The sequence below is a fragment of the Chaetodon auriga genome, chromosome 18 (genome assembly GCF_051107435.1).
Source record: "Chaetodon auriga isolate fChaAug3 chromosome 18, fChaAug3.hap1, whole genome shotgun sequence".
In the NCBI taxonomy this organism is placed as follows: Eukaryota; Metazoa; Chordata; class Actinopteri; order Chaetodontiformes; family Chaetodontidae; genus Chaetodon; species Chaetodon auriga.
In genome coordinates, this window is record NC_135091.1 from 23,150,140 (window position 1) to 23,173,226 (window position 23,087).

Below are 23,087 nucleotides of genomic sequence, written 5' to 3' on the forward strand. Positions count from 1 at the left end.
TACACACATACACACATATAGCTGAACACAGAAAGTACCCTATATTAATATTTTTATTGTATATCAATTTCAGACTGAAAATAATGCACTGATTTAAGCCCCACCCATTTCCGTTTGGCCCTGCCCACTCCGAGTACAGATACGGATACAGATAATTTAGCTGGTTGAACAGATACAGATACAGACACAGATACAGATAGTGGTGTACTTGCTCATCCCTGGTAAGCAGATTCATGGACATTCATCTGGAATGGATATCACAGAGAAACTTCAAATTCTGCTGGAATCAGCAGAATATGTACAATCCTGAAAAGAATGAGTGAGACTGGGAGCAGAATGATTTGGCTTTCTAATTGTGGGTGATTTATATAATTAAGGTGTCACAGATACACAAAAAGAATCTAATTTTATCTCAACCGAGAAAACAATCAAATTCCAGTCGACTCTGACAAACTAATGACTTTCAGTGGATGTCAGGTTTGCTACCCAAACTCAACCTTTGCCATCAATCTTTCAATGAGGAAAAATGCAGGGCTGCATGGAAACCAACAACTATGGACAGGCTAATGGGCCGATAATGAATATAGCAATATAATGAATCAAAACTTTTCACAGCTGCTTTCTCTATAAGCTTCCTCAGAAGGGGATCTTTTAAGGGTCTTCAGAATGGACGACAAAAGCAGGAGGCTATGGCTAGCGGAGGACAGAAACACCCCCCCACCAACAGCCTTCCAACCATGGGCCTCACTCTGGAACGTCTGACAAAACATAATCCTGCTCCTTTCACACCCTCAACGACTGATGAATGCTTGATCGCTTTGGTGTTGCAATAGGCTTTTCAGAGGCCAAAGTCCCCTTGCACACTTTTCACAGGCACATCCTGCCATGGCAAACACTTGTGCTTAACAAATTAGGCCTGAAAGGGGATGGGGAACAGAGAGGGGATAATTCAATTATCCTCCTTTTTTTTTATCTGGAAAATTTAAAGGTGGGCTTTGGAAAGCAGGGGATTACTCAGCACAGGATCTGTATGGGCCTTTTACAAACTCAACAAATGAGGGGTTATAACACATCTAAGCAAGAGAGAGGTAGAAAAACTGAGGAGACAGCAGTAGTAGTATCTTTTGGACCTTGGATAAATGGTAAAGCTCTCCTGGTGGGGACTTACTCACCCTCTCACACAGACCTCTGAATGAAAGGCTTCTGATAGGGATTTCTGTACAAACCCCAGACTGGTATTTCAAAGAGGACCTTTAGATGCGAATACATCTTTGCCTCATTCTCTTACACTAGAGCGATGAACTTAGTTTCTATATGTCTTTGGAAAATCTAGCCTGGGCTCATTCTTGGGCGAAAAGTCATCGTATCAAACAACTGTTGCCTAATGGAGTGGCTGAGGTTGGACAACAGTTGTTTCTAGTATGAAGTGAAATCAATGTATGTTTGCTGTGACAGAGACAAAGAAAAATTGATAGCGTTTGAAATCTCTAAAATTCTCTGCTGGATGTGGCTTGTATGAACAAAAGTAATTTAACTGGATCCACGATAAATTCCCTTACCGTAAGGTGCTGGAAGAGCCATGCTCTCATTATATTTGTGGCCACTTTGGGGAAGATGCCTCGTTTCTTTTGCCTCTTCTTGTCCTGATCATCCTCGTCTCCCGTACCCGGTGATGCCAGACTATTGTCAAGACCATCTCCTGTGATGAGAGATGAGGGGTGGGGTTATGAAGAAGCTTTTGCAACGATTTGGTCTTTTCAAGTGATTTTATGTGTTCTCATCCTGTGATCTTTTATTACACTTGTGTAACCTAAATGAATGTCCTTGCACCGTTCAGAGTTGTAAGATAACAGAACTGGCAAAAACCAGTCAGGATGACAGGAGATAGATGACACCTCTGTGATGACTCTTGTCTGTGAGTGACATCTGTTGCATTTAGATCCACGCCTAAAGACAACACACACACACACACACACACACAGATTGTTTATTACTTGTCAAGGATAAGGTACGAACAAAGCATAATACGTCCACTTCTTGGAAACTGGCCAATTACATTCTGTAACTTATGCCTGTTTATTGTACGGGGTTTGGTCAAACCCAACAAGATAAATGTGAACTTTTGTCTGAAAACTGTGCTTATTCTGACGGAGCTCCTGCGAGAGCTCTGTCACATCTGAGACCAGCACTGCTATGCTTTACCTGTGACCTCAATAAATACTTTGGTTGTGAACTAAAGATTTCTCCAGACTATTCTTGGGCTTCCAATAAAAGAATCGGGGCTAACAATTTGGTGCTGTGTGTGGCCTTCATCCTCGACAAAAACATACCACGAGAGGGCAGACGGAGGAAGATTAAAGGCCTCTAAGATTCTTCCTCTCACCTCTGCTTGACTCCCCGACCACTGGATAATGAAGAGAAGTTTGTAGTGTGGGAGCTCAATAAAACCAAGAGCTATTAATTCAATCTAAGCCACGCGTTTGACATGAGGTAATGACTGCAGGAGCTGTGTGCCTGGCATGAAATAATGAACGTTCAATCTGCAGTCAGACTCACTGCTATGTGCTCATATTTATATGGTATGTGACCTCTGTTAGAAATAAGACTAAAGATTTCCTTTTAATAATATGAAGAAAAAAAACAAAAACAAAAGCAAAATTCTAGTCTGTGAATTGAAGTATGAATACAAAAACATCAAACCCTTTGCAGTTTGGAGTTCTTTTGGGGCACTGAGACAGAATGAGATGGGTGTGGGTAGGTGGGTAAGTAAGGTGTGAAGCCATCATCCTTGCAATCTTGTCAGGCAACCAACCCCCAACCCATACCCACTGACAACGTCTGTGTTGGATTGTCTGCAGCGCACCATCATGCCAGGCTCTGGATCCTGCCATTAGCAGCATCCTTGTTTGATTTCAGCAGGAAACTGGTGTGGATTGAGGCAGGAGGCTTCGTTTACGCTGAAATTTCCGCCCCTGCTAGATAACTCACTCCATCTCACAACACAAGGGGTACTCTGCTCCCTTTCCCTCTCTGCCATTAATTGTGCATCAGCCGAGATGATTTGCTTTTAACCATGGTGGTTATTTTTCTTGCCCTCAGGGCAGAGAAGCCTTGAAAGCCTGCCTGGAGGGCATGTGAATAATGCATCTGAGAGACTCCTCCCCTGAGGCAGGGCAGAAACCCAACTTTTCTTAAGATTTGCCCGAGCATGTCTTCTTGTTTTTATAGATGCATCAATCAAAGGCACCTATATGAGCCATATTCATGCATAAATATTTCAAATTATGAGTACTGACATTAAAGTTGTTCTATTGTATGGATGGGGGCTCTGGGGGTTATGGGAATTTTGATGGATGGTGTCCAGCTCTGAGTCAGTACAGTGTTCCCACTCCCATCAAGAAATCAGCTAAGATGAATACAATGTCGAGCTGAATCAATGAAGAGAAACTAAATGGTCCCTCTATCTCTTAAAGAAAAAGGCCAAGTTCATTCAATACATAATTATATAAGTCTCAGTAATAAACAGTGGGCTAATGATGACTTCAGTTTTATATTTGACTGTTACTGTTAGTGTTTTCCAACTTCAGATGATAAAGTTCATATGAGGAAACCATAAATAGCATAAATAGGTAAAGAAAGAAGGAAGGAAAGAACAAACAGGACTCACTCTAAGGAAGGCATGCTGTTCTCCCCTCCACCCACCCTCGACACCCCACCCTGGTCCACCTCCTCTTCTCTCCTCTCCTCATCCCTCTCTCGTCTGCTCCAGAGAGGGGAAAAGCCGCGGGGCAGATCCTATGCTACACTAATCGCTTCTGACTGTTCCCCAGCAACTCAGCCATTCTAACCAGTGTGTGACGATGCAGTCTCAAAGTTGTATAACCGTGCAAGTCTCACATGCCCCCTGCTCCTTCCCTGCCTGCCCGTGCCCGCATGCGTGACCCCAGAGGGAATAGGTGGGGGGGTGTAGTTGGAGGGGTGGGCATTACTGGAGGGATGGCTGGAGTATTGCCCCAGGGCTAAGAAGAAAAGCACATAAAAAACAGCACCCCAAGATATGAAGAGAAGTCTTCCTATCCTTTCTACCACATTCTACCATTACTGCTCTCATACACTCAGTTCTGTTAACCCTGTGCTGGTATAGATTTATCTCTCTTTAATTTACATTTTCTTTACTTCTGCAGAAATCTCCATACTACTTTACAACATGCAGTTTGTTAATGAATGATGGCTTTTATATTCTGCAGAACATTAGTAGAATGATATTGGACACAAATACTGTCAGTCCTATCAATCCATTTTTCCATATTTTACCCTTCTGCCCTGCTGTCCTCTTGTTTAAATATTTTCCCACCTTTCTGAAAGGTGGGAAATATTTAAACTACATTCTCCTAGGGTACAGCAGGTGACAGTATGTAGAGGTAGCCCTTGTCTGTAACAAAAAAGATGAAGTATCTGCCAAAAAGGTTACATGTTTGTGCAAGTATCTCACCAAATGGGAGGAGGCTTTCTTGTCAGTGTCCGACAAAGTCATGCTTTTTGTCAAATATGTCACCGACATCTTAGTCTATCATACAGAGGGAATAACAAATAAACAACAATTTTATTGTAGTCACTTAATGTTGGAACTTGTTAACACAATCCTTATTGCTCTGACATTTTTAAAGCAAGTTGCTGCCTACTGATTGCAGGATTCACTGTGTGTGCCCTCTTCTAAATGTAAAGGGTATGTGGAAAAGGGGGAAAGGTAGCGGGACGGCCCAGGCGAGGGCACAGGAAAATTTCCCTTATTTTAAAATCCTAATGTTGACAGGTATGAATACCATACATACTCCGAGTCAATGGTATCTCTTACGCAATAGAATTGTGGTTTACAAAAAGATACATTAAAGCTTTGCCACAGGGCTTATCATTTTGTAAATAAATGTTTGCCAGACTGGTCGGTCTCCCAGATTGCTGCTGTATTCTTTTCTATTTCTCTACTTAATTATCAAATACATACTGATGCATGTATGTATGTATATTTCAATTAATCTATTAATGTTTATGTATTGTTTGCTTATACATGCAAGGATTACTGTGGTTGTTCGTAATGTTTAGTTATGGCGAATTTTTAACCATTTTGAATTTTTGTGTGCTCCCTGTACTCCCTGTTTAAACAAATTAAAGCAGCTGAAGTGACTTTGCTCAACTTTTGGTAAGCTTAAAAGCTGCTTGTTACTGCTTGTGGCTTTAATTTGGGCCCATTGAGCTGTTTCTATCTAATGAGCACAAAAGGGCTTCAACCCAGAATCACCACTTGCATCTATATTTTAACGTTATTATAATCATTTCTTGCTCTTCACTGGTGCTGGGTTTCATCAATGCATTGGAGATGCAGTAAGTGGAGTAATTTGTAATTAAGCATTATGTATACTGTTTGTATACAATTAAACTGCTGATCATTAATCTGTGAATAAGTTCTTGTAACAACTCACTTGAGTCCTAAAAAGCCCTTATTTTCTTAAAAAGTTAAAAAAATAAATGAATAAATAAAAATAAAAAAAATATGCCTGTTCAGTGAGATCATTTAAACTAATTCAAGATATTGGTTGTAAAAATTTGTCAAACAAACTGGTTTCTATTGAAAAAAATATATACTCTTATAGCCCTGATTGCCTTGTTTTAAGAAAGCAAGGCTCATAGGCAATGAGAGACAAAAAATAATGTCACGTCAGATATTCTTGACATTGGAAAGTGTATCTTTTTAAAATTTTGGATTTTCTCTTTCATCTCCTCCTCCACAGTTTATGGTCTCTGTAGCTCAGGGGGTGTTAATGCTTGGTGAAGAAGTTGGTGGACGATGTGTCCATAAGGCAAAGTGTGGAGTAGCCAGCAGAACTGATTGCAGCACAAAGCTGCATCAGTAGTGGCCTGCCTAATGAGCTCAGCAGGGCCCTGATCCATCATCAGTGACACCTTGCTGCTCCTCCCCGTATTAGACATGATACAAAGGTCTAAAAGAAGTAGTCTGGAAGGCTTTGAAGACATGGGAAATCCTCTGTGTGAGAAGGTGAACATGAAAATTGGAAGCTATTGATGGGGACATGCAGTTGTTTAATGCTGTTTAAAGATAAACAGTTTGCAAACTGGGAGCAGAAAATGGCAGTGAGAAGTACTGTTCTAAATTGTAACTGCAGCACACAGAAATTTACTGATAAGTTGCATATGCAAGTGTCTGTGGAATAAAGAAGATTTCTAGAGATGCCGGAGCACTTTCTAAGTCCAGTGGAGAAGACCACTGGCATTTCTCAATTCATAGTCCAATGAGTAGGATTTAGTGGCATCTAGAGGTGAGGTTGCAGATTACAACCAACTGAACACTCCTCATCTATGCTGCCCCTCAAGCATGTAGGGAAACCAACGATGGCCACTAAAAATGCAAAAGGCCCTCTCTGGAACCAGTGTTGGGTTTGTCTGTTCTGGGCAACTGTAGAAACACGGCGGTGCAACATGGCGTTCTCCATGGAAAAGAACTTGCTCCCTGTGTAGATCTGCATGGCTCATTCTAAGGTAACAAAACACAAAGGTTCTAATTTTCTAGTGATTATACACTTATGAAAGCCTAATTATGATTGCTGTATGAATTTCTCCCAAGAGATCCCCCTAAATCCTACACATTGGACCTTTAACTGATGGGCAAGGTGCAAAGATGACCAAAGCACATAAGTTTCATTTAGATGAACGGGGATAATTTACAAGCATGACAAGGCATGAGTGCTGAAAGCTGACAAGCCTGCTGTGGTTTTATATAACAAATTATTTTTTATTTGGTTTTAAATAAGAGAGGCAAATTTTAAAAATTCCCATTTTCTCAAATAAATCATAAGGTGAACAGAATTTTGTCATTTGTTTTTCACACTTGCAATAGCATGCATATCAAGATCATGTTCCCCATGCTGTGTGTGACCAGTAGGTGAATACAACTACTGGTCTAACCCTGGAGCCAGTCATCAAAAAAGAGCCTCTCACCCTCACTGTTCACAGTACGGTCTTTTCATTCTACAACCAATGCCTAGGAACCTCTATCTAGGATATACCTCTAGGATTTTTATAATCCAGGAAAACTGACCCTTTAGGAATAAATTATGTACAATTATTAGGACATAAAATACTAGATTTGGTCATTTGTTTTCAACCAAATAATTTATTTTCTGTGAGAGCAGACACAACAATGTATGCTTTCCTTTCCCTCTGCATCCAGCATTTACCTCTTTCTCTCTGTCCCCCTCTGTCACAGTCAGTGTCTTCTCCCCTCTTTTTACAACATTTCTGAGATCCATGGCATGACAAATGTTAAAGGGACATTAGCTTGCAGTCTGAGTGAAGCTGTGACTTCGTTGGCATGTAAGAGCCTCCATATTGCCACATTCCTTCCTCCTGACTCCAGGCTCTGGATGTGACAAAAAGATGTAACACATCCTTTTCCCGAGATTCTTTTCATCAACACAAGTGTGCAGGGTCTTTTTGAGTCACTTCCACTGCCTTTTGTTTTAGCTGGGTCTTTGTGATGGACATTTCAAGCCTCCTCCATGCTCTCCTCCAGACCCCTTACTAACATTCCTGGGAGAACTAAGTCTGTTTGGCTGTGGTCAACAGCAGTCACCCTGCAGGTTGATGTATCAAAGACAGCCCTCTCTGCATGTCACACAGCTAACAAGTCAACAACCAAAACCTGGGAGCTTACAGAGGTGCGGGCAGCCATGAGCCAAAGCACCAGCCATATAATGGATGGATCATCTACCTGTGGTTATTCAGGGCTGGAAGCCACATCACCACCACTTTAGTATTCCCAAATGACAGTGGATAAAAGGCTTCATTGACCATGGAGGCAGGACTAATGACATCCTACTACACAAGGACAACACAATCACTTCCTGTCTTCTGTTGGATTATAATTAAATTTTAATCTTTATCATACTCATTCTGCCCAAGGAATGTTTCATTTCCCTTTGCCATTTGTAATTTTGAAAAACTATGATTTTAGTTTGATTTATGCTTAAGCGAAATTTCCATTGTTGCACTCAATGACAATGTTTGAGTCTCTGCAACTCTTTATAGTGTTGTCTCTGTAGCACAGCCTGGAGATGACTTACAGATTTCAAATGGAAATCTGGGGTAGATGTGTATGGGGTAGATTGATATAAATGAATGTAATGAATGCATTTCTAACTAACAAATGCTTAAAATATTGCGTGTTCAGTAAGATAACACAGGTAAAAAATAAATGCTAAATCCCTTTGTAGCAGTGAAAATCATGTATCGATCATTTATGGTGATACTGTATTCAACAGTTACTTTAAGTTTTGTGAACCATTGCGTCCCTGAATATCTATTTGCTGGCATTTTCCCAATTGTATATCATGTCATTTCAACAACAACAACAAAAAAAAAAGGAGAAAGAGTAATGTTAAATGTTTTACAATAAAACTAAGCCTCAGTTAGAACTGACTTACATAAAAAAAAAAAAAATAGAATAAAATAAAATGAAACAAGACAACACCAAAACATAAACAGCTACATACACTACGTTTACATGCAGTCAATATTCGGGTTATGGTCAATATTCCGGTTTCTGAAACATTCGGAATAACCTGTTTACATGCGTGAGCAAACAGGGTTATTCCTCAATTGGGATATCCCGATCAAAACAGTGACGCATGGACAACGTGTCGACGCACGGAGAACGTCATGACGCAATGCACGTCATTTCAGCTTAATGTAGCGTAACTTTTCGCTCACCTTCTTGTATATCTTGCTATCCCGGTACTTTCTACCGTCTGCAAAAGACATGATATTCTTGTCTCACCACACTTACAAGGTGACTTGTCTCCTCCTCGCTCCAAAAATGTGGTGTCCTCCGTTTCGCCATGTTTTCAACAAGTAGTTCCTGCGCTCAAAAGACCAAGATTCCTTGCAAATAGCACATGCACAGAACACAAATTAATGTTCCGTTCGGGATATCCCGATAGGCGTATACACGACCAAATATTCGGGTTAGAAAAGGAATAACCCAGGGGGTTTTAAAAACCGGAATATGAGCATATTCCGGTTATTCAAGGTGTTTACATGGCCGTGCGCAACCGGGTTATTGCTGATATTCCGGTTATGAAAGGGTTTTTGACTGCATGTAAACGTAGTGATAGATACTAAAGAGGAGACAACCATGGATGAAGAAAGTATATGTGATTTGAATCAGTGTTTGTAGGTATGTCCTTCCATCAGATATTGTTTGTATGCATTTGAAATGGTTGGAAATGAAAGGTTTGAAATGTGTAATAAAGATGTAATAAAGGTTACTGATGTAATGTATTATGTGCTCTCATTACAGATTTAGTGTCTGTGTGCAAAAAATGATCTGTGATCAAAGTTGTTTTTGCAACCCGGTACTGGAATAAGCATATGTGATTCATTTCTGTCTTGCATTGTGTATAAGAAGTAGAGCAGTGTTGGAGGGGAGTGATTGTTCTGGAACTGAAAATAATATTTGATTATTTGTGCAGTTCTGAAAAGTCAGGGCGTTAGAATCTGAAAGTGCAGTGCAGTGGCAAATCCAAGAGGAGAGGTTGCCATGGACCTCATAAGCTCTATTATATAGCCTTGCTATTAGTTTAGTGATTTCCTTTGTGGTGGAGGACCAAATTGATTGCATGTAGGTATGTGCCAGTATGGATGGGTGAGATGGTGTGATTTTCAATTCATTTTGATGATACTGGGAGAAAGGATACTGGCCTATAGTTCGAAACAAGAGCTGGATCCTCATATTTAAAATTTGGGGTGATTTGTCCAGCCCAAAGGTAAGATAGAAAGCCTGATACATAGACTGATAAAATGATGTACAAAAGGCATAAAGCGGTCAGCATGAGTCTTAAAAACATATATAAATGGTAAATGGACTGTATTTGTATTGCACTTTTATAGTCTGAAGACCACTCAAAGCGCTTTTACAGCTGAAGTCTGCATTCACCCGTTCACACACACATTGATACAGTAGGTAAGCCAAAACCACCCCCGATGGCACAGCATCGGGGGTGGTTTTGGGATTCAGTTTCGGTTCTTGCCCAAGAATACTTTGGCATGTGGACTGCCGACACCAGAAATCGAACCACCGTCCTTCTGATAGGTGGACGACCGCTCTTCCTCCTGAGCCACAGCTGTCCCTACTTCAGATTTAAATCAGAAGTTTCACAAGCACAAGCATTTTTGAGAGTGTTCAAAATATCAAAATTTCTATTTCTTTGTTATCTCACAGAAAAGGAAAAAAAAAATCTATTTCTTTGTGATCTCACAGAAAAGGAACTAGTGAGATGCAGAAGAAAAAGCAGGTGAGGGATAAGGGAGTTAAAGTAAGATGCTAGCCCTTTAACGAATGTAACAAAATAATCATTGAAAGTGCCTACAATCTTTTCAGCTTCAGTAATTAGAGTACCATGAAGAGAAATTTGAACATTGTCATTCTTTTTCTTAGTTTCACCAGTGATGACTTGAATTACCTGTGTGAACAATTTGCTTTTAGAAATGAACGCTGTGCAAAGCTAAGGCTGTCTCTTTTTGATCTCTACGAAGCATGTTTCACTCTCCAATGCTTTTGAAGACCTCTACATTTTGTCCTCTGTTTGGGTAGTTGCAGAATTTCGAGAATCTATCCATGAACTGGATCTAGGTTTTCAAATGACAGTTCATGGCCCCAATCAATATCTGTATTTTCAGCGCTGAACTGAAGCAGTTGAATTTGTTGTTTTTGAGATAAAACAGACAGTCCTTGGCAGCATAAATGTCTATGATCTAATATTGTGGTATGAATTACCAGACAGTGTATTTTTAAAGGTTGGTTTGTAAATATAAGGTCGAGGAGTGAACTACTAGTGTTACAGATTCAAGTGGGTACCTTGATTAATTGACAATGATCAAAATTTATTTCATTATTTTTCAATGATTTTGATGAGCTGTTAGGTTGATAAGACCCAATACAACAAGCTCCTTATTACTTATTACTGATTTTATGACTTGATGATCAGTAAATTGTGATAAATAGACACTTGCACTGACACTTGGGAGTTTATAGATGACAGTAATTTACAACCTGTTGCAATGCACATATATCTGACTCACATAAAAGACAACTCCACTGCAAGTTACTTCAGTGCAGGCACTATACTACTACTACTATACTACTATACTATATTGAGAGGAAAGAATCAAGAATAGGAGTTAACATGCTTTTGACTACACAAGTATAATTTTGTCCATTTTGGGGGCAGGACTTGTGACTTGTGTTTCAATGGCAAATTTTAAACCTTTGAATTCTACCACATAGGGACAGGGTAGATGTTTTTTTCTGAAGCAGATCGGTCTTTTTTATGGTTTAACTGCTTTTGCTGCAGGTCACAGAACAGATATACTTGAGGGAAAGGGCATAGTTGGAATTATTGGATTTTTTGGAAAGATACAGACTTGTATTACATTCGATAAGATGTGTACAAGCAGAATCTGTTATAGTTTGCATGATAAGCTTTAAGTTGCAGAAAATACAAGAATATTGATATAAACATTTCAGTCAGGACTGGGAAGATCAACATTTCCATTAATTATAATAATAAATAGCAAAAGTTTAGTTGGTGTAAAAAACTTTCCAACCTGCTTTTGTCAGAGTTCTTCAGGCATGTAATTTTAAGGCCCATTACCCACCGATGGAATATGATTGTATGCCCTGAGAGGACTACACTTGTTGCTTCATTGGTGGGTAGACCAGATTGGCTCAGTGGTCATATAGCCACATCCTGCCCCAGTTTGCACAATAGCAAAGTACAAGTTGACAGCCATCCACAGCCTCTTGTCACCACATCGCACCTGTCAGGGTTCACCAGACATGCTGCTCCACCAACCAGCCATGCAGGTCCCACCTCAGTCCAAATGACACCACAGCACAGGCAGACAGTCAACAAAGGTGTCCCAACTCCCTGCCTCCCCAGCCTCATGGCAGGCGGCACACTCCATCCAGGTCAGGGATATCACAGTGGACAGTAGTAGTACCAGTAAACAAATGCATGCTCACCAAGACAAAAATGGAACAATGAAACTCCTCGTGGTCATAACTGGAAGACCATCAACAACCTTTGATAATGCAGTTTGAGTGCTTGTACTACTTATACAAGATACTTATACAAGATTATGCAAGATACTGGCTGACCGCAGACTGCATTGAGAGGGCGCAAGCTTGTTTGTTGGTCATGTAAAGTTGCTCAGACGTGCAAGCAGTGCTTTGTAGAAGTATGGCATGAGTAGTAGCACAATTACAACATGTCTGACAAACAACAGACCTGCAGATGCCTATATATTTGATGTTTGTTTGCTGTAAAAATTCACAGCCATTCACTGCCGCCATCTTCCTCCTTCCTCTTCAACTTGATGAGTGTTTATTCCTTCGATGTACAGTAATGTTTAGCCATCTCGCCTCATCAACATATAATTGCCTAACAGGACATTGATATTGGATGATTTTGCCAAACCTCAGGTTACATTCAAGACCAAATTTTTCAATGATCTATTTCTACAACCCTGACTGCAAAAAAGTTGGAATACAGTGTAAAACCTAAATAAAAACAGAATGCAGTCATTTACAAACAAACTGTGTTTTGGTTTTACAAAGTCTTCCTGAACTCATGTAGTGACATCTTTTATACAATTAAATGTTTCACAAAGTGGTGAACCACACCCCATCCTTGCTCATGGATGACTGAGCCTTTTCAGAGTGTCCCTTTGGTCCCCAATTATAATAATATCACCTGTTACCAGTGAACCTGTTTACCTGTGGAATGTTCCAAACAGGTGTTTTTTGAGCATTACAAAACTTTAGTAGTGTTTTGGAGCACTTGCACTTGCAACTTGTTTGAAATTTGTTGCTGGCATCTGGATATGTGTATATTTACAGCAATAAATGAAGCTGGTGAGATAAAACATTAACAGTATTGTCCTTGTACTAGTTGAGCATATGTCAAAAGGACTAGCAAATAATGACGTTATGTGTTATTTATGTTTGGCACAGTGCCCCAACTTTTTTGGAACTGGGATTGTGCACTCTCTGCACACATGGCATATATGGTGGTTAAAGGTCGGAAAAGGTTGTGGTTATGATTGACAAAAATCTGAAGATCTATGATGGGACAAAAGATCTGGTCTTCAGCATTAAAGTTGAAAATGTTATACATTCACCCACCACCTTTACTTTCCACTTCACTAATGAACTCGGTATTTCCAGCAATGCCATTGAATATTAGCTCTGAAAGTAATTTGTGCCCTGCAATTTGGTGCCAAATGAACATTATTCTTTGAGGAAAAGCCATTGCTGATTTGGGGTATGAAATGGAGCGCACTGACTTTTTAGAATATTTGGCCTAAATCACCATCTTTGTCTAACTTTAACCAAGTGTTTAAGTTGCCTAAATCTAACAACATCTAAGACACAGGAAGCAAACCCAAGCATTACATGCCGAACCACACCACCACCACCACTGTATCTGTACAAAAACATGCAACGCTGACTACTAGAATGAGAAGGGACACCAACCTTGCTGGTTGCTGCATCTGAACATAATCTAAAGACAGTTTTAGGATGAAATCAATAAGATCGCTTTTCCTGCATTCATGCTCACATCATCATGAAAAAGGCAGCCATCTTTTCCAAGTATTGACCTAATATGTATGACAACAGTATTACAACCCTATGAAAGCCACCGACCTGCTCCAAATGAGATTAGAATTATATGCCTCTAACTGTACTTTATATCCTTTCTGGTTGTGTGCTTGACTCTTTCCTGGTATGAAAATAGCCTGGAAACAACAAAGAGGACCAGGGTGACACAGCGGGTAGTATCCAGTAGATCCTGCTGCAGCAACCACGGATTGATGATCATTCTGCGCTCTTCTTTTCCTTTGTTCCTGATTTATAAAGTGCTATGTCCTTACATCCCTATTGGGGCAGTCTCCACCCCCATCCTCTATGCATTCTCTCCCAGGTCAAAAGGGTGTAGACCTTTGGTTTACCCCCCACTGTTATTTAAAAAAAACCTAAAGGAAAGAAGCTATTCACACAGTGGCCTTCTCAGCTTGCCTTAGCATCAACTTCTGGATACTGAATGGGTGAATTAAGATTTACCAAAAAAAACATGCCACACTATCAGTGCATCTTAGGTGCATGTGAGAGGCTAAGATGATTTTCAAAAGCATTGGGTGTAAAATCAAAGGAAGAATCTTGATCTGTTTCTGATTGTCTCTTAATCTTTTGAGTTTGTTTTGTCTTGCGAAGCATCCTCCTATTGTTCTCATCAATGCTCTACTCCCTGATGCCTGATGGGCAGAGGGTGGAAAGTTGCTTTAAAGTCTATTCTATTTTTACTGTGCCCAGAGGGGAGAAAACAAAAACAAGCCATATAACCCTTATAGTGCAGGAACACCAGTGCAACACAAGAAGAGCAAGGGCTTCAGAGGGAGATAGCAGGAGATAATAACAGCAGACAACAAGAGTAAACTCAGAAAATCTCTTCATCAGCAGTAACTGACCCGAAATTGAGAACCCCCACTGATTGAAAAAAGGAGTCACAATTACATGGAAAATTCAACATTACTTGCCTTTTTCATTTTCTTACTTGAAGTAAGAACTAAGTTTAGATTATTCACATCTGGTAAAACTCAACTGTGTAATTTTGTCAACACACCCCATGACAGACCAAAGCCATCTTGTTTTAGAAATACTTGGTCATAAATCAAATCCTACTCAATTATATATTTTGTAGATACAATTTACTATCACAAATGCTGTCTAAGTGCTATTTCAAAATATCTTCTTCACTGCCAAGACTAAATCCTGTTGGGTAAGTTGTTGGGTAATCCTGTATCTGATTATTATTTTGTTGGTGTAAAACTATAGCCAAATTTATGTATATTGAATCTAAAATAACTGGAATCAACCAAATCAGCATGCACCATGTGCATGTTTTGAAAATATACAACACCACCAGGTTCCTTAAAAAAAACATAGAGGACATGACCTCACTGTCCTCAATGGTAGCTACAGTCTACCTCTCAGTACTTTCTGGTTTTCTACCATGTCTGTGGAACTCAGCCCAAAATCTCTTGGCTCGTAATGAAGACCTAAGTTTCTAAAATCAGACATACATATTTTCATTTAAAAATGGAAAAGGTGAATTATTCCCTGCATAGTTTTTAGCAACTGGTACTTGAACATGAGAAAATGGGAACTACTTTCAGCAGATTGATGCTTACGCTGAGGGGAAATACCTGCAAGAGCTGCCATCCCTAAACTTAGATTATCTGTTTTATTAACGCAATTAAGACAAATTGATTAGATGAGCTAAGTGCATGAACTTTCTTCAAATCCCCCCAAATCACCAAGCAGCAGTACCCAGGCCTTAGGAAGAGGTCACAGGAAAGTTAGGGCTTTGATATGAAAGAGGATGCAAGAGGCCTGCGGACACTCTTACCGAGTTCACTGGTGTTGTCTCCACTGTGGGAGACGTGTCCCCCACTGGATGGTCCTGGAGTGCCCACAGAGGGTGTGGAGTGGGCATCATCCATGTCTCTCCAGGACGCTGAGTTCTGAGAGGTCAGGGAGAGGTCCGCACACCAGGGGACAGGAGATAAGGAAATAGAGAAGAGGAGAGGAGAGTGGAAAAAAGGTGAGGAAGATCCAATAGGTCCAGTATGAGGTCCATTATGCAGTTCCCCAAAGTCACAAAGACAGCTGTCTGTCATGATTGGCATAGTAAGGTAGCAACAAAGTTGTCAAAAAATGTGAGACAAGAACAGCATTACCATTCTGTCCAGGAGGGATATTGAAATACAATTGTAGAAAGAATAAGAGCAAGAATCTAGAGGACAATATGGTAACCCTGCAGCATATGGCTGTCCTGTTTCCTGGCTGTTTCTGTGACCAATGTTGGGGAGAAACCCTGTATTTATTGAGCTGACTGGCTTGGCCACTCAGACACCCATAAGCCCAAACCAAACAGCAGATCTCTCTCTTCAGCTGACGCGTCAGCTGCTTGCCGGATGGTGATCAGATGAAGAGCTCGGCAGATGACAACAAGAAGCATGAGGACAATGGTGCAGTGTGAATGAGGCCTCTCAATAATGGCCCCTCTTTTCTTGTCCAGTCGCACAATAACTACAACTCCTCAGTGCACACAGCTACTCAAAGAGGCACCATGTGCTTGCACATTTATTAAGCTAATGAGGGTCTTATTTCTTAACCCCCATCTGTTAAAATCCAATTAACAGAAATGGAGGATAGTGTGGAGATTCACACACAGATGAAGATAATTCTACCAAAAATTCATGCTTCTGTTTACCTTTAACAGTACTTGTTTGCCTCACAAAGTTATCCAGTTGAGCCATTGTAAAGACAGGTTAAATTACTACACAAAATGACCAGTAGCAGCAAGCATAGGGTAAAGACAGCCATCAAAATGTAGACAAAATGTAGACTTTGTGTTTTTCTTGAACATAGCAAATATTTTGAATGAAGGGGTGTTCAGCACAATCAGGTCAAACTAGTCATTATTACATAATTATTAATCTGACAGTTGAGTTATAGCAACAAAGAAGCCCATTTCCTACAGACTCATGAAACACCACATGGTTTGAATATAAATTAAACACATGATTTGAATATAAATTAACTTATGTATCTGCAAATGACCGTATAAAGGCTAAGTAACTCTGTGTTATTAGAAAAACTACATATTCGAATATGAATTTATGGCATTTGTTCCAAAGAAACTAGGGCAGTCCAGATTAAAGAAGATTTAGGAAAACTGCCTATGGACAAATGAGTATTGTAACTTTTCAGGTACATGTTGATCTAACTTCCATGTGCATCATAAAATTACACAAGACTATCAAAATCAAAATATAGAAGAAAATTCTACAAAACTGACTTTGGGTTTTGGTATTGTTAATTTAATCTCTTTCACATCAACTCTCAATCTTCTGTTCCCCAATTGAAGGCATAAAATGCATAGTCTGAATATTGCTTGATGCTGATAGTGAAAGTTTTACAATGATTTTACTGAACCTGAACACACACACACACACACACACACACACACACATATATATGCACTTTTTTTTCTCCAAAACTTGTTCAAAATGCAGTTTCCTTTGATTCTAGAATTTTCTCTGAATGAATGTCAGTGTCTCTCACAGATCACAGCACAGGTCTGATGAAAATGACACTTTCAATAAAATTCTTGAAGAATATTGATTAAACATGAGCTTGATCAAATAAAGTTGTACTGGCAGATTTTCACTCACCTTGAGAAAATAAAATGTTGGGACTCAAAAGACAAAATGCTTAAACTGACATCTGTAAACTCACAAACACTGTTTTTGGCCCCTGTGAATCATAAGTAGATCGTGTTACAGTAAGTTGTTAGCATGCATGTACATTACAAAGCTGTGCATATCTTTGTACCCAGAGGAAAGCAGCACATTCATTATGCAGCAGCCGTTGGAAGACATTACAGCAGGGGAGTGTCCTGTCACATCAACTGGTGGCCTCAAACACACGAACAAACATACACAGATTGTGTTTTGCCGCTTGATGCAGAAGGAAGTGTACTAAGAATTGCACTCTCAAGCACAAAGAGAATGTATATTCATGAAGTAATTGAAATCAATGGTGCTTTTTTTTCACTGAAACTGCAGACAACATTTTGTGTCTGTATTCACATTTGAAAAGTTTACAGCTGAAATATTAAAAATCTTGTAAAAACACTGTAAAAACAGCATGCTCAGCCTTTTCTGGCTCATGATCCCATTATTAGGTTGTACATTTCTCATGACCCCATGAGATGCCATGCATTTTTGGATAAGGCACATTTTTGTATTTTATTTTCAAGAGGATGGAGGCAGCCTTAAAATTGATTATACCAAATTAGGATTTATTTTCATCCTGTATACTTTATATTCCTATTAAAAATCTACTTAAAATCTATTCATCAATTTAGAAATCTTCCTTGACCTGATCAATAGCAACTATGAGCTCCTAAATGTTGAGAAGTGTACATCATCCATGTCATGCCATTGAAGCACGTGAATGAATTAGACTGTAAAACTATAGCTGTTCATGGAGGACTTTGCTCACAGTCCAAATGAATTTGCTTCTTTGTAAATGAATGCAAGGGCCAAAGGTAGGAAGAGGCTGTGTAAAGCACACAACAGGGGAGGAGCGCCTGACAAAGACCCCCTCTACTCTATCTATAATAATCCTATTGGTTGAGAAAAACTATTGTGAGGGAAACTGAAGCCCAACAACAAACACAACACTGTGTGCTGTGAAGATCATCATCATCATTATCATGTCTGACTATTTTCACTATAAATATCAGATAAAGTTACAGAGCCTCATTTACAGATGGAATATGATTTCAACAACAAATCTCAACTGTCCATAGTGTGATTATTCCTAGCAGACCAGTTCCTCTTGTACAAAATCCAAAATCTTCCTGAGGCAGGACTGACAGGCCATCAAACACCAAATAAGAACAGCCCCCTGTTTCATTTATCAAACCAAAAACTCACCAAACCCAACATTTGTTCATCCCGTTTTATGAGATTTTTCCCGCATGCTGTTAAAATTAAACAAAATTATCTTTCAATCATGGTCACTCTCCGCATTTGTCAAGTTGTGAGAATTCCCACAAAAAAATATTTTTTTTCCCCCGTCAGCTTGTTTTTTCTGAATTGTTTTAGCAGCCTTAAACTTTCCAGTATGTTATTTAAAAAATGCAAAGATTAGAACAAAGTCAGAAAAAAATATATTGATTTGTAGCACAAAACAATTTTATCCTCTTATCTTTTAATCATCTTATGAGTCTGCAGCAGACAGCCACTAATATCCACTTGGGTAAGTAAACAAAAACTTTATGATAACTTTTCAGTAATGGGAAATGAGAATTTCCAGAGGTTATTATAATGGAATAGAAGCAGGTCTCTGCAAGCAGCTCACACAGCGCTTTAAACAAAATCAAAAAAAAAGAAAATGAGATCGTCTACCCGTTGCTACTCTAGATTTACGAGAAGAAAGGGTAGGCAGAAATTTAGAGCAAATATAAGTTAAGAGCAGACAGACTGACTCACATGATCTGCAAGGTTGGTGGAAGATCCTGAGAGGTCGTCGAAGTCGGACTTGCAGACGTCTCGCTCCTCTATGACCAGATCGATGGGCATTTTGCCTTTCAGGCAGCTGATGTACCGGTGGCAGAAGTTATCACAGAGCTCATGAACCTGTTAAATTCAGTCTTTCATTTAGATTATCCGAGTTTAAGATGAACAAATAATAAAATGTCCTATTAAATGTGTGAATTAGATCTGAAGTCATCATTGGCAGAATAGAGATAATATTTACCTTCTCTAATTCCAGGAGATGGAATCGTAAGACCTGAATCGCTTGAATCATCTAAAAAAGAAAAAGAAAAACAAACAAAAAATAACCCCCCATACATTTCAAATCGCACATCCCCCCAATAAATAAATAAATAAAAATATATGAATTACAAAATAAGACATGACTTTAGAGATGCCCAGGGTGCCAAAATCATGAGAAATGTATACATACGCTAATAATCAACAAAATATAAGTATTAATTTTATTTTATTACTAAACGAAAGAAAAAAAAAAAGGTGTCCTAAAAGTGTAGAGGGGCCAGTCTCTGAAGTTGCGCTGTGCAGAGAGCAACACACAGCAGAAAACAGCTGACATTTAAAGCAGAACGACAGACAGAGAAGACAGCCCTCACCAAGTTATCCAGCTCTGGGTTGGAAGAAAATAATGGTTTCTCTGCGCGTATCTGCAGAGGGAAAGAAAATGAAGGGCATCAGTTGGTGCTGTCAAACGGATTTCGTTTTCATCTTTAGAATCGGGGCGATTTTGACCATTCATCATACTGACTAAATTATAAACCAATGAGTAATTTGACTTTTTTTTCTTTTCTTTTCTTTTCTTTTCTTTTCTTTTTTTTTTTTGCACAAAACCGAATTTTGGAGTTTTAGCCGTAAACACAATCGGCTGCACCAATGTATTTGATTTAATATTATTTTTTCTTGACACGTTTAATTGCTTAATTCAACCGCTCTCTTAATTTCCGTACATTCAGTACACACTGCTCCTACCTGTTTTGCAAACACGGTTATGTCTTCATTGAATGAGTCGGAGGAGCAGACGTCACCACCCGCCACACCGGGCTCCCTGGGCGTGCAGGTCGCCAGCTCGCACTTCTCGAATACCAGAGCCAGCAGAGGGAATAAAGGGTGGCTACATAACAGGTGAAGACATGCCCCTTTGATTATACAGCCATTGTTGCGCCTGTACATGAACTGTTAAGCTTGGTGAGTCTAACCAAAGAAAGCCGCGTCGTAACTTAACAAATGTTTATTTATTATTTCTTGTTACAAGCCAGTTAGATTATTTCATGTTTCCATTGCAGACAACTTGTTCAGAGATCTGAAGCAATTCTCGATGCGACTGAGATATAAGGTGCATCATTTCCTCTTGTTTCAAAAAGCACAAAATACACAAAATTGTAGCTATATTCAAAAGTGCTGGTATTACTTTATCTCATTTGCAGGATTCCTTGTCAGATTGAAATATAGATTTATGTGGACTTTTTGTCATTCTGGCTTTCTGCATAACAGCTAAAAATAAATGAACAGTTGTGCCTGTTAATAACCATTAACGATGTATTTAGAAGTGTTTCTATTGGCTCATAATAACAATCTGCTGAGTATCATTATTCTTATTCTTATTCTTATTCTTATTCTTATTGTGACTACTATATCCACACCCGTAGATTTGGTCCTTGTCTCTCTTCAGTGCGTCGTTGACAGCGCTGCCCATGCTGCTGGGCATGATGTTGTGTGGCGCATGGGCTCCATAGTGCTGCGTCGGGTGCGGGGGCGGCCCGTGATTCAGGTGATGAACCTGGGCCAAGGGCCGGGGTGCGTGCGGGTCTCCGTACACAGAGGTGGGGACTCCGACTCCGTCCATCGCGCCTCCGTAATGAGCCAGCTCATCGTACTGGGGTAAAAATTGAAGAGTGACATTAGGGTATGAACATGTGAGGAACAAAAAGTGTTGGGACAAAACCAAATTTTTGCATCTAAATTATTAGGACCATGAAAGTCCACATCATATTTTTCATGCATGTATTTGCCTTATGTTAATCACTGGAACCCATCCTAAGGATGTAAAATGATATATGGTGAAAACGAAGAAACTTGTGCAAAGCATTTAAATATTGAAAATTCAGAAATAATCCGTCAAATTAGACGTACCCTTTGCGCCATCTTCGTGCACAATTTCCCGACGTCTAAGAGAAGTTCAGTGTTGAGGAGTAGTTAAATCGGTGACTTTTAAATCCAAGAGTGAGTTATAATCCTGGTGTGTTCTTTGGCATGGAGCAAGTCAATAATTATTGAAATCAAGGCAAAATGATCAAAAATATCATCAGTCTTCACTTTGAGTGCCAAACGCGCACTGGCAAACTGGTTTCCTGTGGTTCTTCAGCGAAGAGGTTATTAATAATGTGTCATACCTGAGTGTTTGATGTTGGTTCTGGGTTGTCCATGTCACAGGAATACACTGACGGTCCGCTCTGTTCTCATAGTGCCTTTTTGTCCATGTCTGCGCACCGACACGCTCACTGTCCGCATGTAGGCTGGAGAGTCGCTTATAGGACCGCTCTGTGATCAGCAGGGCACGCTATTGACGGCAAGTGGAGGCGCTGGGCGCCGCAACCAGCCTCTGCCTATTGACAAAGCACAGCATTTTTAAACGATGTCTTCCGGTCGTGATTTTCAAAATAAAACCTCCGACCACTAAACCTATCTGGACTAATCCACGGAAAAGACTTGCTATAAATCATGAAATAAGAACGAAAGGATAGACAATAAAATAGACAGGACATTTAGAAAAAAAAATGGAGCCTGATAATGTGGTTCAAGTTGGAATATCACAGAAACGATGATATGATTTCAATAAATAATTGAATTTGTGCAAGGAATGAATGTGGAACAGAAAGACTTCACTTGCAATTTGTTTGAGATCCCCTGCAGGCTGAAGTGCTCTGAACAGCTACTGTGATTAAATACACTTAAATTTCAAAAGCAGAAAGTGTGTACATATAGCTATCAACCTTGAGATATATGAATATGAACTACAAAATAAATACCTAAAGCCAGAGTGTGATTTTATGCTTTTATCCAACATAATGTCAAATGAGTAAGAGTAAGGTTAAGTGTCTATGGTCAAATCATGATGGACATTGTATTGACCGTTGCGAGGATAAAACCAGAAACCTCCAGTTGCTGGGTGGCCTTTTTTACCACTACGCCCTGAGCTTGTACCATGCATTCATAGCGTTGAACTTAAATTCTGTCTAACTGGTGTTTTGTTGTTTGTTGATTTGTCTGTTGCCTGTTTTGAAAACATTTATCCTTGTCTGATGCCAACATACGCAATGGCTTATTTACAAAACAAAAACACCAAAATGCAAGAATGTAGACTTTTGGGGTTTTTTGGATCCATTTATTGAAAAATCATTTATGCTTTACATACAGTGGTTTTAGTTTATTTTATGAGTCTACAGTACAGAGTGAATTTTATGTCACTTCTATGGTTAAGTAATTGTTAAATGAATAATGCAGTGCTGACTTCTCTGATGAATTCAACTTTAAACTGAATCATATATAATGTGATCTTTAACCCAAAAGTGATATTTGATGTGATGTTTACTGTGATGGATTATGCTACCTGACTGACCAAAGCAAATTCAACTCTATCAATGAACTAAAAGCTGTTCAGGGAAGAAAAACTGCAAGTAAAACTGCCTTGAAAGCTCTTTGGAAAGTGGCTATCAGTGATGTGAAGTGTAGTTGCAAGGAGACTTAAGCAAAAACAGATCTATAAACAAGAATGATTCTATACAGGGTATATTGGCCAAACATCTTTTCTGTTTAGAAGTAAGTAAGTT

At 39.4% G+C, this 23,087-nt stretch overlaps 1 protein-coding gene across 2 annotated transcripts in view; it reads right to left on the reverse strand.

Annotated features, from left to right (window-relative positions):
* Positions 1–21,801, reverse strand: part of LOC143336493 (homeobox protein Meis2-like) — a 35,608-nt gene extending 13,807 nt beyond the window's left edge. The window contains exons 1-8 of one of the 2 annotated variants that reach the window (XM_076756703.1): positions 21,391–21,801; positions 20,901–21,133; positions 20,230–20,371; positions 19,857–19,907; positions 19,466–19,516; positions 19,198–19,344; positions 15,540–15,654; positions 1,560–1,696 (exon numbers count right to left, since the gene is read on the reverse strand). In XM_076756703.1, the coding sequence (XP_076612818.1) occupies positions 1,560–1,696; positions 15,540–15,654; positions 19,198–19,344; positions 19,466–19,516; positions 19,857–19,907; positions 20,230–20,371; positions 20,901–21,133; positions 21,391–21,402 (888 nt within the window). In that variant the 5' untranslated portion in view covers positions 21,403–21,801. Of the gene's footprint in view, positions 1–1,559; positions 1,700–15,539; positions 15,655–19,197; positions 19,345–19,465; positions 19,517–19,856; positions 19,908–20,229; positions 20,372–20,900; positions 21,134–21,390 lie in introns of both variants that reach the window. The other variant, XM_076756702.1, reaches the window with a different exon arrangement.
* Between the last annotated feature and the right edge of the window lie 1,286 nt (positions 21,802–23,087).